This window comes from Danio rerio, chromosome 3 (assembly GCF_052040795.2).
Source record: "Danio rerio strain M-AB ecotype USA chromosome 3, GRCz13ab, whole genome shotgun sequence".
Taxonomy (NCBI): domain Eukaryota; kingdom Metazoa; phylum Chordata; class Actinopteri; order Cypriniformes; family Danionidae; genus Danio; species Danio rerio.
Genome location: NC_141023.1, coordinates 24,987,230 through 25,001,852, shown reverse-complemented (window position 1 = coordinate 25,001,852; position 14,623 = coordinate 24,987,230). Strand labels below are relative to the sequence as shown.

Sequence of the window (14,623 nt, the reverse complement as noted above, 5' to 3'; positions counted from 1 at the left end):
TTTGGTCATTGATTGTTTTTAGTAATGTTTAATTTGTTTTAGCATGTCTGTTGATGCTTACTGTAAGGCGACCTTGGGTGTCTAGAAAGGCGCCATTTACAAATAAAATGAATTATTATTATTATAAAAGTTAAAACTGAATGCTTCACTAGCGAGAAAATAGTTAAATAGACCATCTCCAGCCATTATAAAGACTGAGCTTCCCCTATTTGGCCTGTTTACTTTCTCTTTCCTACTTTACTTTCGTGGAGTTAAGAAACTGTGTTGTACAATGTCCACTAAAGATCCATTAGCCTACATATTTAATTTTGTTTGTTAAGCGCAAAAATTTGTTTCAAAACTATTTCTAACTTCAGTTCTATATTCCAGCAAATTAATAAATATACAATAATAACGAAGTGTGATCAAAAACTCTTTATTATATTCAATTAATAATTAATTGTAAATTTTAATCATTTTATTCCTTAAATTTTTTTTAATATGTAAAGATATTTGTGTATTGCTGTACATCCTTTGTGTATTAAGCAATGTGTTAGAGTTTGGACCTGCATAGGCGCATAACTTACACCAGGGTGTTAAACTCAAGTCCTAGAGGGCCGCAGCCCTGCACAGTTTAGTTCCAAAACTGCTTCCACACACTTACCTTTAGGTTTCAAACAAGCCTGAAGGAAACCAGCCTGAAGGAATTAGTTTGATCAGGTGTGTTTAATTAGGTTTGGAACTAAACTGTGCAGGGCTGCAGCCCTCCAGTAATTGAGTTTGACATCCCTGACTTACACAATCTGCGCTGGACTTTAGACCAGCTTTAGTTGGTCAATGGTGCGGTCTATGTCAGTTTCTCAAAATAGCACGCCAACAATGCGCCTTAACATACCTTTTTAGACTGGAACACCCATGAGCCTACAAAATGGTACAAATGGATTTGTTATTTAAACAACGTGGAGTAAAACCTGAAAATTAGAGTTATGCTGGTCTGAAAATAGCAACAAATCACGCCAAAACGTCTTGCGCTTTGTTGCGCCGGGTGTATGATAGGGCCTTAAGAAATTTAGGATTGCAAAATATGCTGTTGACGTTGACATTGCTAGAATGTATGAAATTCAGGCTGTGTTAGTGACTATCTTTTATTTTTAATCATTTTATGTTATTTATTCCACATAAAAATGTTATTTAATTTATTTTGTGATGTTTTTATTATATATACATATTTTATTTAATATTTAAAAAGCATTTATTTTATGAAAGCAAAGAATTTTAACTTCTCTAAAGGGCAAATATTTATAGTATTATAACTTGTTTAATTTCAAAAACTTGACTTTACAAAGCAAATAAGTTGCTATTAGTGTAAGTATTTGGTTTTTGTTTGACTAAAAATAAGAAGGGTGTTGAGTTTTTTAAGTGCAAATATTTTATTCGTTTTTTTTATATATTTTATATTTTTCTGTCATTATTCAGCATTAATTATTCAGAATATTACTGTTTAAACTGCATTATAGATCAAATAATCACAGCCATGGTGACCATTAGAGACTTTCTTCAAAAGCATTAAAGAAATCTTTGTAAATAGCAAACTTTTGAACAGCAATCTACACACAGCAATGTTAAGCAATGTTGTGCAAGAGGCACAAAGGCACAACCAACCTCTGGGTGGCTCCTAGAGCTTTTCAACACGACTCGCTTCAACTTTTCGATGCACATCTTCAGAATCCAAATATATACACAGAAATGACACACATCAAATGATATGTATTCAACACCAGTCTAAAGTCTGTCTGATCACTGTGCTGCCACAACATAACCTTTCTAGAGGATCAGGAACAAAATGCGTATGAGAAGGAAGAGCTGCTGATTAGCCTCGGTGGGTTTAGACAGGAGGACTTTGAGTTGCTTGTCACAGGAGGCTGCGCACGCACACGTACACAAAACAACACAAACACACACAGAAAGAGAGACAAAGTTTATTTGCTTGCTTTTTCTGCTGCAGTGGCTCTGCGGTTTGCCTTGTTTCTCATCCCTTTTTCATCACTTCGCAAAATGATGCACTTTTCCCTACACCAAATAATGAATTACGTGAATAGTAGGAGAACCTTCTGTTAAATTGCAAACAATCAGTGAAGTGTTTTGAAAACAGGCACAATCAAGTGAAATTATTCTCCTCATCCATCAAAGATTAGCAGAGCATGAATAACCCCAAAACATTAAAATGAGTCTTTTCACATCAATATTAGAGACATTCTGAATATTACTGAACTGTAGGGAATACATAGACAAATTCATTTGGATGAACAAAACAAATTAGAGGCAGAATTAACATGTTTTTTTAAATGTACTGCTTTGCATTTTAAAATCATTTAATATGCAGCATCTATTGAAATGGGAGCTTATTATTATACATTTTTAATTATTTTCTTATTTCAATCAAACAAAGGTGACATATTATGTCTGTGTTGTTACCTGGAAACACTGGAATACCACAGACAGATTAGCATAAGTCTTTTTTTGTCCAAAATGGATGCTGCCATCATGCTGATACAAGATGAGGGGAAATATTGTAATCTATTTGAAAATATTAATATGTATTCAGTGTTTCTCACACATAGACTTTACTTGGGCTTACCACCTGGGCATATTAACGACCGCCCAAGTATATTTAGTGATTTTTTTTTTACTATTATCACTTTTACCTTTACACTATTTTGTATCTGCCTAATATAACCAAAAATTCATGATTGATAAGGTACTGTAGTGGAACATCATCTCTCGTTTATACATTTCGTTCTGTGTGCACAAGATCTGTCAGTACTCCCACTGACAGTCTCAGATGCTCCTTTTCTAACTAAGTTAACTTTTTAAACTTTTTTTTAATTGTCCGGCCGGGTTTCTAAATTTCCTAAAGTGTCCTGATTTCGGCTTTTGCTTTTTAAAGCTAATGTGTTTTTGCACCACCTTTGTACATAAGCCTACTTTTGCATGGCTTTGCAGCTGACATCATGTGCCCAGTCCCGAGATCGAGAGAAACATTAAATAATTAATTCTTGAATCTAAACGAATGAGAAAAATGTTACTAAATACTCAAAGAGGATAATATGACTGGTCTAAACTGGCTGCAAAATATATGTACACCTTTAGTAATGGTTAATCAACACATTTGTCTTATTTAAATAATCTAACAGTTTTAATCTTGCAATTATTATCATTTTTTGAGATATTGGGCTCTATTTTAATAGGTGCAAAGTCAAAAGTGCAGGGCACAAAAGCATAAAGGGCTTGTCTGAATAAACTTCGGAAGAATAGGCTCTGCACCATAATTTATGGTCTAACAGGGTTGTGCTTATTCTCTTAATAAGTTATGGGTGTGTTTTGAGAATGAACCAATCAGAATCTCCCATTCTTTTTAGGAGTCAGTTGCGTCACGCCATGTGGAAAAACTGAACGCTTCAATAGTGAAAAAACTGTTAAAACAGACCATCTGCAGCGTGAGGATAAAGAATAAGCCTCCTCCAATCAGCCTTTACTTTCGCTTTCTCTTTCTTTCTTTTGTGAATAAGGAAATGGGGTTGTATGCACTCCACTGAAGACATCCATTAATACTCATCATTAATTTTGTTTGTTAAGCACAAAGATCTGCCTAAACTATTTCTAAATTCAGTTCTAATTTCCAGCAAATTAATATATCCAAATATATATCCAAATACACGTCCAATGCCCCATATGGTCAAATATAAGCTTGTTTTTATTAAAACAAATATAAATATGCATATAAATAATACTACTAATAATAATATCATACAAAAGCAAGTTTTCGTGAATAAACTGAAAAAGCCCCCCCAAGATGAAGGCATGAAAGCAGTGGTTTTTATGTTTATGTATAAAGTAATCATTTTTGCAATATTTTATTCCTTTAATTCTTTTTCATTTGTAAAGATATTTGCATATTGCTGTACATCCTGCCTGTTTTAAACAATGTGCAAATGAGGCGCACAACTAACGCGATCTTCGCTTGACTTTAGACCTGCTTTCAGATGATCTATTGGGCAGTTATTTTAATTCCTCCACATAGCAACCCGCCAGCAATGCACCTTAATACACCTCCTTTACAGGAACATCTGTGAGTCCACAAAGTGGCGCAAATGGATTAGCTATCTAAACAACCTGGTGGAAAACCAGAAAATTAAGGTTGCGCTGGTCTGAAAATAGCAACACGTTGGGGCAAACACACCTTGCGCCTTATTAGTGTATGATAGGGCCAATTGTCTGTAATTGCATTTTCTGTCATTTATTTCTCATTTGCTCATTAGGCTATATTACAGCTATTTTATATCTAAAATGCTTTGGCATTTAAGTTTGCTTTGAATATATTCAAACCACAACCACAGACATGCTTGTGATACAATGTCATGTTAAAATACCAAATGTTGTTTTCATGACAGACAGAAAGAAATCACAAAGCCAATCTACCGCTTGCTTTTTAAATTATTTCTGTTCTTTTCAATGGAAGTTCTTCAAACTGGAAGTTCATGCCAAACTTTTAAAGCACAGTAGTCATTTGCAATAAAAGGTGGATATGATAATTCAGAAATTAAATCTGCAGCATGTGATCATAAGTAAAGTTCTACAGAACCTAAAAACTTATAACGAAGCCACATAACCACGCGTGTTCACTGAAGCAAGCTGAGCAGACGTTTTCAATGCATTCTCTATGGGAGGTGAACAACAGGCTCACACATCAAAAAGTTGAGCGACGTTTAACTTTATGCAGATGACAAGTGAGACACATTGGGTGGCAGTCAACTGATGTGAGATGAATGCAAGGACGTCTGTCAGAGCTTTTGAAAATCTGCCTGTCGTGCTGGTGGATTGAAAGTTTATGTTGCATATTGTTAGGTTTAGTTCACATTACTAGATTTTCAAGTATTTACTGTAGCATGTTTTAGCTGGAGCTTGGATTTATATGAATTTAGGTTTCATTATTGAGCGACAGAAAACTCTTTTCAATCTCAAAGGTTCCATTTGAAGTTTCTTTATGCTCCGAGGGTAAACATTTTTTGTCGTGTTTAGTAAGACATGAAAGAAAGTAAAGGATGCCCTTAACCCTTAACCCTTAAAGAAAAAAATTATAATTTAAAAATATAAAATTCCTCAACTGAAAGAGATACAGCTGGCATTTCTGTGAAATCCGACAATACTGATAGTTTGGTGTTTTTGTTTTACTTTTTTGTTTTAATGAAAGGCGACGCAGTGACGCAGTAGATAGTGCTATCGCCTCACACCTATTCATTCATTTTCTTGTCGGCTTAGTCCCTTTATTAATCCGGGGTCGCCACAGAGGAATGAACCGCCAACTTATCCAGCAAGTTTTTATGCAGCGGATGCCCTTCCAGCCGCAACCCATCTCTGGGAAACATCCACACACACATTCACACAAAAACACTCATACACTACGGACAATTTAGCCTACTCAATTTACCTGTACCGCATGTCTTTGGACTGTGGGGGAAACCGGAGCACCCGGAGGAAACCCACGCGAAGGCAGGGAGAACATGCAAACTCCACACAGAAATGCAAACTGAGTCGAGGTTCGAACCAGCAACCCAGCGACCTTCTTGCTGTGGGGCGACAGCACTACTTACTGCGCCACTGCCTCGCCGGATGTTTCCCAGTGATGGGCTGATGCTGGAAGCGCATCCGCTGCGTAAAACACGTGCTGGATAAGTTGGCGGTTCTGAAAAGAAAATGAATGAATGAATGTTTTAGTGAACAAAAATGAGTTCCATATTTATTTATTTTTTACATACTTTATTTCTTTTATATATATATATTTTGACATGAATGTTATAATTACACTGTTTTTTTAGGAGACTTGCTCATTCAGAACACCTATCTACGGAAGGGTTGACCTAAAATGGAAATAAAACAGAGACATATAAACAAAAAAACACATTATAAACACAAACATTAAAAAAAAAAGTTAAATAAAAGTGCTATAGGCAAAAGCAAAGGCTGCAAGATCAACAAACTAATTGTAGATTATGTGTGCAAACATTGCTGTTTTGTTTTTAACCACTTTTTAAGTATACTACTAAAAACATTTATGTTGCTTTCTAATTTTAGGCTTACAGGTAAATCATTTCACAATTTGGTTCCCTTAACAGAGAAAACAGATTGACCAAAACTTCCCTTAAACTTTGGAACCAGACAGTCGCCATTAGCAGTTGCTTGTAGGAGAGATTTGATACCTACTGAATAGATCTGAAAACAGCATTTAAACATGATTATTTAAACATTTAAAAAAAACTATTTAAGATAATTAAATTTAATAAAATTATCAAAACTACAAAGGATATGCTAACATAGAACCACCAATTGATGCCATCACATCGACTTTAAGTAAATCATTTTAATTGCTTGTTTTAAAGAATATGTTTATATAAAAGGTTTTGATGAAATTATAAGCTAAGTTTCTATTACAGATTTGCATTATTTTCAAATATATTCTATATATTCTATATATTCTATATATATTCAGCATTTCTAACATTTTCTATATTCATCAAAAAAAATGTTATGTGGCTAAAATGCAAAAATGATTTTCAAATTATGACAATGGATGTCAATAGACTTGCGTATTGCTGTCAGATGATTAATGAAGAGTGTATTCAATTCACAATTTCATTTTGTGCAATTGAAGAATAATGGAAATGTAGCTACTGTTCCTGAATTCAAAGTAATTATACGCATAATAGATTTTCTTTACACATCATGAAGTTGATGCGTTTTTCCAGCCCCGTTTTGATTGACAGATTATAATTGGACCTCATTGTTGGCTGCTTGTAAGCAATTGATTAATGGGCGATAACATTGAAAATTGCCTTTAATGGCCGTTTCATCAGTGCATTCTTAATATTTTTGCACATATTTGGGGTGGAATGGTGGCTCAGTGGTTTGCAATGTTGCCTCACAGCAAGAAGGTCACTGGTTTGAGTAACGGCTGGACCAGTTGGCATTTCTTTGTGGAGTTTGCATGTTCTCCTCGTGTTCGTGTGGGTTTCCTCCGGGTGCTCCGGTTTCCCTCACAGTCCAAAGACATGCGGTAGAAAGGGCATCCACTGCGTAAAGCACATGCTGGAATAGTTGGCGGTTCATTCCACTCTGGTGACTACTGATAAATAAAGGACTAAGCCGAAGGAAAATAAATGCATGGTTGGTACATTTGTAATGTCAAGTGGTGCATTTAATGTCATTAAGATATAAGAACAATTATTTTGGTGACCTGTTATTTAATTATATGATTATTCTCTGTTTTTACATTTTCAGAGGTTCTTAAATTAGATACAAAGTGTCATGCAGAGACCTCAGGTTTCTCCATTGTGCTAATTAAAATGGATCGTTTATCAGTAGCTCCCACATGGAATAAACGAGTTATGTGCAAATGAGTTCACCTCTTTGATAGAACAGCTTCAAGCTCAACAACTCAACTATGGGGTTGCCATTTGTGGAATTTGAGTGGTGACCTTAAGCCTACACTGTTGTGATTTAGATCAAAGTTTCATAACTCACCTTCAGACTAACCAGCTAAAGAATATTTAAACACTAAAACTTCTAAATGAGCCAGTAATAATGTTTTGACACCTGTTTTTTCATCTCACATGTTTTGTCAATCTTTATAATAAATACTTAGCTTTGCAATATATCTTGCACATATGAATTAGAGCTGTTCTCCACGAGAACATGTTGTTTCTTCTTTACACAGCTGACTTATAGGGAAAATTTAAACCCACAGAATATTAAAGCCCGAAAAACTAAAACATGTAGCTTCAAATAGTATGGTTTTTCTTCTTCTGTACAAGCACAAAGAAAAATATTTTGACGAACACTGGACCCCATTGAAATTCACTGAATGGATAACACTCTGGCACATACTTTCTTTTGAAATCCTTTTTTTGTTTTTTCAAAGAAACTGGAGATCCAAAGTGACTATAGACATTTACAGGCTTCTTTCAAACAGTCGTTTAGGCTTTCAGACCTTTCAAAAAATATTACATTATGATTTTAAAATATAAAGCTTTGAAGAGTAAAGGCAGAGAGGTCGTTTATCAGTGCATTGTTTCTTTCAACACCTCTCAGACATTTTTGTTCATTTGCTGCAATTTAGCATGTTGTGTAGCGTGTTTTTAAAGGTTGTTTCTCCTGATGTCTGCCAGCACCTTCTGATCATTTGTATGCATGCCGTAACACTTGATTGGATCCCCTCCATCTCATTTTTCTGAGTGTTTATTTTAGAAAAGCTCAGGAATGTCTTTCTGAGTAAAATTAAAACCAAAATCACTGAACAAAATGTATGACCATATCCACATAGCAAGATTTCTCTGGCCCACACAATCAGGTTTTGTTTGGCCCACATGCCGCATTGATTGACGGTGCATGACTGGACCATGTTTGGCTTTCGTAAAGGGGCCAAACATGGACCATATCTGGGTCAAGTCTCTGCCAAATTAATAACTCATAACTGGGCCTGAGCTCGGCCAGATAGGTTGGTGTGTGAAGATTAAAATTAAATAGATAAACCCATGAAACATTGCGCTTTTGGCATACTATGGGCATGCTTTTTCTCAAAGTGACCTGATTGGTAGATTTTTTTTTTTCTACTCTCAGAAACAATTTGAATGTTTTTTTTTAAAAGTGGGTCAAACAGGCCAAACTTTTGTGGCCCACCACATCTGGGCCAAATACTATATCTTAAGTCTGGCCCAAATCTTGTGTGCCACTTTAAGGACGGTGCCAGCTCTGCCAAACCCATGCTGTATGCCAGTGCTGGAAGAATGCCTGCTGTGCCAGCTTTATGCCAAATCCGGGTCGGATTTTGTGATACCTGGGTAACCATTAAATAAATTAGTTTACTATGTATTCAGCAACATGTGCATGTTCAACATTTATCAGCATTTCAGACAGCATTTTGAATTGCATACTCGAAGCAATGTTGATTAAGTAGGCTGTTTTTGACCTGCAGGTTCCTCCAGCTCATCTCTGTCAGATCACTGGCTCATCCGATTAAATGCAGATGAAGGAATTTCCAATTCAACCAGCAAGGTGTCAAATTCATCTTCGGCTCCTGAGCCTCAAACCCCTCACAGTCCTGTCATCCACAAGTCTGCAAATGAAGACAACAGAGGTCAGTAAACTCTTGCTTTGTCTTCTTTTATAGAAAACAATAAATATATTCTGTTTTACTGTTTATGGATCATATGTTGTCTGCTCTGTTGCTTTTTGTTCATTTTATGCAAGTGAATTACATATAATAGTCTCTGTTTTATAAATATATAACTATGTTTGGAGATGTAATCAATGAAACAATGGCTTGATTTTGATTGCAAATAATTTTCAGATTAAGAGCTTTAGAAGATTCTTTTAAACACGTTCAGTAAATATACTGAGTGAAACTTCACAATAAGTTTATATTTTGTAACATTGAAAAAATATTTCTTAAACTTTTATAATTATCAGTTAATGTTAATGTCAGCATTTACTAATGCATTGTACTCAAAATCTGTTCATGTTTAATTGACTTGAGCTAATATGAATGAACAAGGTTGTATTGCTAAATGTTACAGGAAAGTCTAATACACTTACATCAACCCAGGCTCATTAAAAATGTTTCAACATATATTACGTAGCTTCATGAATGTGGTGGCAGTTTCAAAGTGGAAAAATGTTGTGATATCAAATAAAAAATGACACAAAATCTTTAATAATAATTGATTGCAGCTCATATTAAAAATGTATATTTTTCTCCATTTCTCAGTGAATATAGGCAATGTATTTTGGTGCATTTAAACAAAACAGATTTATTAAAGATACATTTATTTAAATAATTTTTTAGTCACCAAACATGTTTAGAAATTGAAAGATCAAACAATTCAAGCAAAATATTGCAAATAAAAATTACAACCTACAAAATCTTAACCAAAGTTCTTACTTTTTTGCTTCTCTTGATTTTTCCTCTTTTTTAAATTTGTATTTAATATTTTTCTATATCATATAAATTTGGCTCTACTAGTTTTTGGACCGTTATCGGAAGTTATATTGATATGTAAGCTCCAGATTTGTCTTCAGTACTGACTAATCTAATGTATATGCACAAATATATTGTATATTGTATATTTATATACAAATTATGTGTGTGTGTGTGTGTGTGTGTGTGTGTGTGTGTGTGTGTGTGTGTGTGTGTGTGTGTGTGTGTGTGTGTTTACTGTATGTATATAATGTATATATACAAATTATAATATTGTATAGCTTCCTATTAAAAATATTAATTTAAAAGAGAGAATTGTGAGGGATGTACTTATATTTGCTGAGCACTACTGTATATGCTATTTTAATCAAGCTTTAATATAGCTTTAATTCTTTTGTTGAACTACAGTTCTTAAGTCACTAGTATTGTTACCAACAAAAAAAAAAATTAATGAATTTAAATTCAGTCTTTCTGCATTTCTGAATATTAATTGTACTAAGTATATATATATTTTTTACTTTAATTTACAATCCTTTGCATTTAAAATCGCTTTTCTCCAAGGTACAGTTTACTTTGGCATACCAGGTTGCCTGAAATGTCTTGAAAATACAGCTACAGTCCTTCTGGATTTAGTCAGTCTCGGTTAGTTTTGGTTTTTCAATAACTTAAAAATATGTTTTTGTTGTTAGTGAAAATGCTGAAGGCCAAAGACTTTTGCACAGTGCTGTGTATAAAACTATTAGTAAGCATAGATATTTTTTTTTTGTTTATTGAATTAATTTAAACCACCAACTTGCTGAAAATTGGCAATATGCACAGCTAGTGTTTTTCAGCCAGTGATGAACTTCCTGTGAAGTCTTTATGTGACTATTTTTAATTTCGTAAGGTTTGACAATTAACCAAAAGCCATGGAGCTGGCAGACTGAATTTAAAAGTCTGTGTGCATATACACCATTGTAATTACATAGTAATTTGAGGGATAGTGGCATCCAGTATAACAATTTAGGTATATTGATTTAAAATAATCTAGCCTTTTATTTTTTTGGATAGTAAATCCTCCTTTAAGTTACCTATTTTTTTTATTAAGTGTAGTAAAATTAAAAGTCTTTTTTAAGTCATCTTTTTCTAATGAGCCTGGGTAGCATCAAATAGTGTACAATTAAACAGCCATGTTTTTACCTATCACATTTATCCACAAATTGCGATTATGGATCACAATGCAACATTGTAGCATGCAATATGACTTATCAATCCTGTATTTGTTACTTTTAGATGTAGCTGAAGCAACACCATTTGTACGAAGCGTCCGGGGCCAGAGTATGAGCATGCGCTACCAGTCCAAATCCAAGACGGGTTCAGGAAAAGTTCTTCCACTGCGTTGGTCGTTTGCTTCCAAGGAGCGCAGAAAACCCCCCAGCATCACTTCACAAAATGATAACGATGAGCTAGTGGAGTACCTTGAATCTGGCCGACGGCCCCGATGTACCAAGGAGCCTATAGTAAGCATCGTTGCCAGTCCTTCACAGGTCAAAGGCCACCTTCGTGAAGATGATTCCCTGAGTTCCCCCAGCTGTTGCAGCAGTCTCAATGGTGTGGAGAGAAGTAGCTCTCAAGGCCCGGATTCTCCAAAAGTGCCTGAAGGCCAGAGTAGACCAACTTCAGATCTTAATGCTGTCAGTTCTGTCGACTCGAGAGCAAAAAAATGCTCAAAAACAACCCGGCAGGAGCACGAAAGGACTCAGGCTAGTAAGTCACTTCAAGGTTCTCCTACTGCACTTTCCACTGGTAACAGTACATCTCATTCCAGAGACTCCACACTGAAACGGCTTCGAAACCCGGCAGCTGCAACTAGCAGAATTCATCCCAGTCAGATTCTGATGGCCACAGGAGAAAGCAGAGGTAAAGATGGCATCCATCCCGTTAGCAGCACCTCTCAGCTCCAGGATGGGTGCTCTAAGGAGGTGGGTCATGGAAAAACACTGTCTAGTAAGAGCTTGACCAAACTCTCGTTGTCCAATGGCACTTTGAATGGGAAGGTCGTTGAGGTGAGGAAAACTGGTACTGTTCACAAGAGCACAAGTAAAACAAATGGCAGAGACACCCAGGTTTTTTCAAACACTATTGATATGAAACGTGCCCACAGCTCTTCAAATATTCAAAACAGGCTAGATATGACTTTAAAAAGGACGTTATCTCTCCAAAGAAATGGTCCCCTGGTGCCAGCTTCCAACAAAGGACTTGCAGTTGATAAATCCTCCTATGCAACACTACAGAGAATCAAATACAGCAGCACTTCACTTGGCAGGCAGAGACCTGTGCCCGAGTCTTGCTTCTGACGGGTTACACCTTCAAAATGGTGTTTGTACATAGTATGTTTTATGCAGTTGAAAATTGCAAATCATTGCTCTATTCCAAAACCTCTGAGCCTTGAGTGTATTCTGTCTACAGAAAGTCACCTTGTTTTTGCCAGATTCAAGGTAATGTTATTTTGCAGAGAATAGATAAGGTTTTTTGTTTTTGTTTTCTCAATTCACAAAGTCCCAAAGTTTAGGTTCGATTAAATGTTTTTGAAACTCTCTATTGCTCACCAAGGCTGATTTTTTTTTTTTGTGCCAAAAATACAGCAAAAACATTTTCTAAAAAAATAACAACAGTCTTGTTTTAATGGATTTGGAATGTAATTTATTCTTCTAATGGAAAAGCTTCAGTCTCCAACGGAAAATTTCAATATGTTAATTTGTGCTCAACAACTTGAATTTGAACCCACCCCTCAACCCCAAATAAGCTACTCTTATTGTAAGCTTAGATTTGGAGATGAGGCACAAAAATATTAGCACTTTAGTTTAGGTCACAATTTACAGTATGAACAAAACATTACCTACCACTACGAGTTTAATAAACTACTAATTAGTTGTTTATTAATAGTTAGTTAGGTAGAAGTTTTTGGGTAGGATTAGGGATGAAAAATTAGATCATATTTTATAACTACTAAGGAACAGTTAATATCTTAATAATAGACAGGTAATAAGCCAGTCGTTAATAGCATGATTTGTGACCTAAACTGAAGTGTTACCAAATATTCTGCTAAATTTACACAGTTTGCACAAATTCCCCTTATTTTCTTCTCATGGTATTTTTCTGTAGCCATTCATTGGCTCTGTTATCTCTGTTATCAAATTACTACAACTTTCACTTAAAATGTAAATAATTGCAGCAAAATGTTGGCTAAAATTGTGTAACATGAAATTATTCTCATGTCAGCTGTATTTAATCGGCAATATGAGTCTCCCATTTATAAGACCATTTCTGCCAATATAGAGCCCAAATTGGATCATTATGATTATAATTATGATACAGCTTTAAGCCCAGATGACAATTACACTCTGTCAACATTCCATAATGCGGGTAGACTCACTATCCACCTGGAACCCAAATTCTGTGTCCATGCCAACAGTGTGGGCACATCAGTGTATGTGCACAGTGAATGTTGAGGCAGAAGAGTGCATAAGCTGAACTTGTTTATCTGCGCTTGAGTATACTTGCAGCTATGCAGACATGCAAAATTAAGTATTCCCAGGCCTTTAATACAGTCGTCTATTGTATATTGTATACAGTAAAGCAGTTTATTCATTGGTTGCCTAGCAACATAAAATAACCGCATCACACTGCTCTTTTCTGTACTGGCACAGACTATGCAAGGTGAGTTCTCCAATTTTCATTGGTGAATGGACTAAAGAATAAGCAATAGTTCACTCTGAATTCATAGTTATGTAGTTGTTTTTTCCTATTGACTGCAATTCTGCAACTCTTCTGTGACAAATATTCATTTTATAATGATCTTTACTCCACAATGTGAAGCAGCAGAAGTTAAATGGCTATGTGCAAACACCACTGGCCCATTTTGGGGAGCATTAATTATGCAAGATTAGACTTGCGTGTCATGTTGTAAGACATAGTGTTCAACTCTTGCTTTAAAAAGTAATTAGGACTTAGGAGTAGACTTTAAGTGTTTACCCACTTCTCCAAGTGCCACAGCACCCCTGCTTTATACCCAAAGTATGCTTTGCTCTTTTTTTAAATAAGCAAGGGTCTGCTTACATTGTGTGTTACGCAAGGATCACCAGAATAGTATGCAATTTTCTTAAGGCTAATTCCTGTAACATGCACATGTGCTTTTTATTGTGCTAGTATTGTCCATGCACTAATTTGTTTGTTCATAAGTTGTCAAAACTTAACTAGACTGCCATTTTCCATTAGGAAAGAAAAAACAAAACAACAAACAACAAGAACAGAAATCTGAAGATGACAGAGATGGTTTTAAAAGTTACTCACAACTCTTTTTTTTAACATTTAATTTTTGTAGAGTGGAACCACAGACTTAGACAAGGACGAATTATTATAATGTGCATGTGTCAAATGCCAGTGTGTTTGCAAGCTGTCAAATGGAGTCTTTGAAAAACTATTAGATATTGGCATTTGCAGATACACTAAAGTACACATAAATCTGTGCAAATGAGTGTTCATGGACAGTATGTACAGTCCAATATAATCACTTTTTAAGCACAACTAAACATAGGAGGGTGGCTTTGTAGTACTTTCTAGACAGTTCCTCTC

At 35.3% G+C, this 14,623-nt stretch overlaps 1 protein-coding gene across 14 annotated transcripts in view; it reads left to right on the top strand.

Moving 5' to 3' along the window:
• The window catches only part of usp43b (ubiquitin specific peptidase 43b), a 154,603-nt gene extending 142,018 nt beyond the window's left edge, over nucleotides 1–12,585 (top strand). For 8 of the 14 annotated variants that reach the window (XM_087244455.1, XM_087244456.1, XM_087244452.1 and 5 more), the window contains 2 exons: nucleotides 9,008–9,169; nucleotides 11,282–12,585. In XM_087244455.1, coding sequence (XP_087100581.1) covers nucleotides 9,008–9,169; nucleotides 11,282–12,345 — 1,226 coding nt within the window. In that variant the 3' untranslated portion in view covers nucleotides 12,346–12,585. The remainder of the gene's footprint in view (nucleotides 1–9,007; nucleotides 9,170–11,281) is intronic. The other 6 variants (XM_087244462.1, XM_087244461.1, XM_087244460.1 and 3 more) reach the window with 1 other exon arrangement.
• The last annotated feature ends 2,038 nt before the right edge of the window (nucleotides 12,586–14,623 follow it).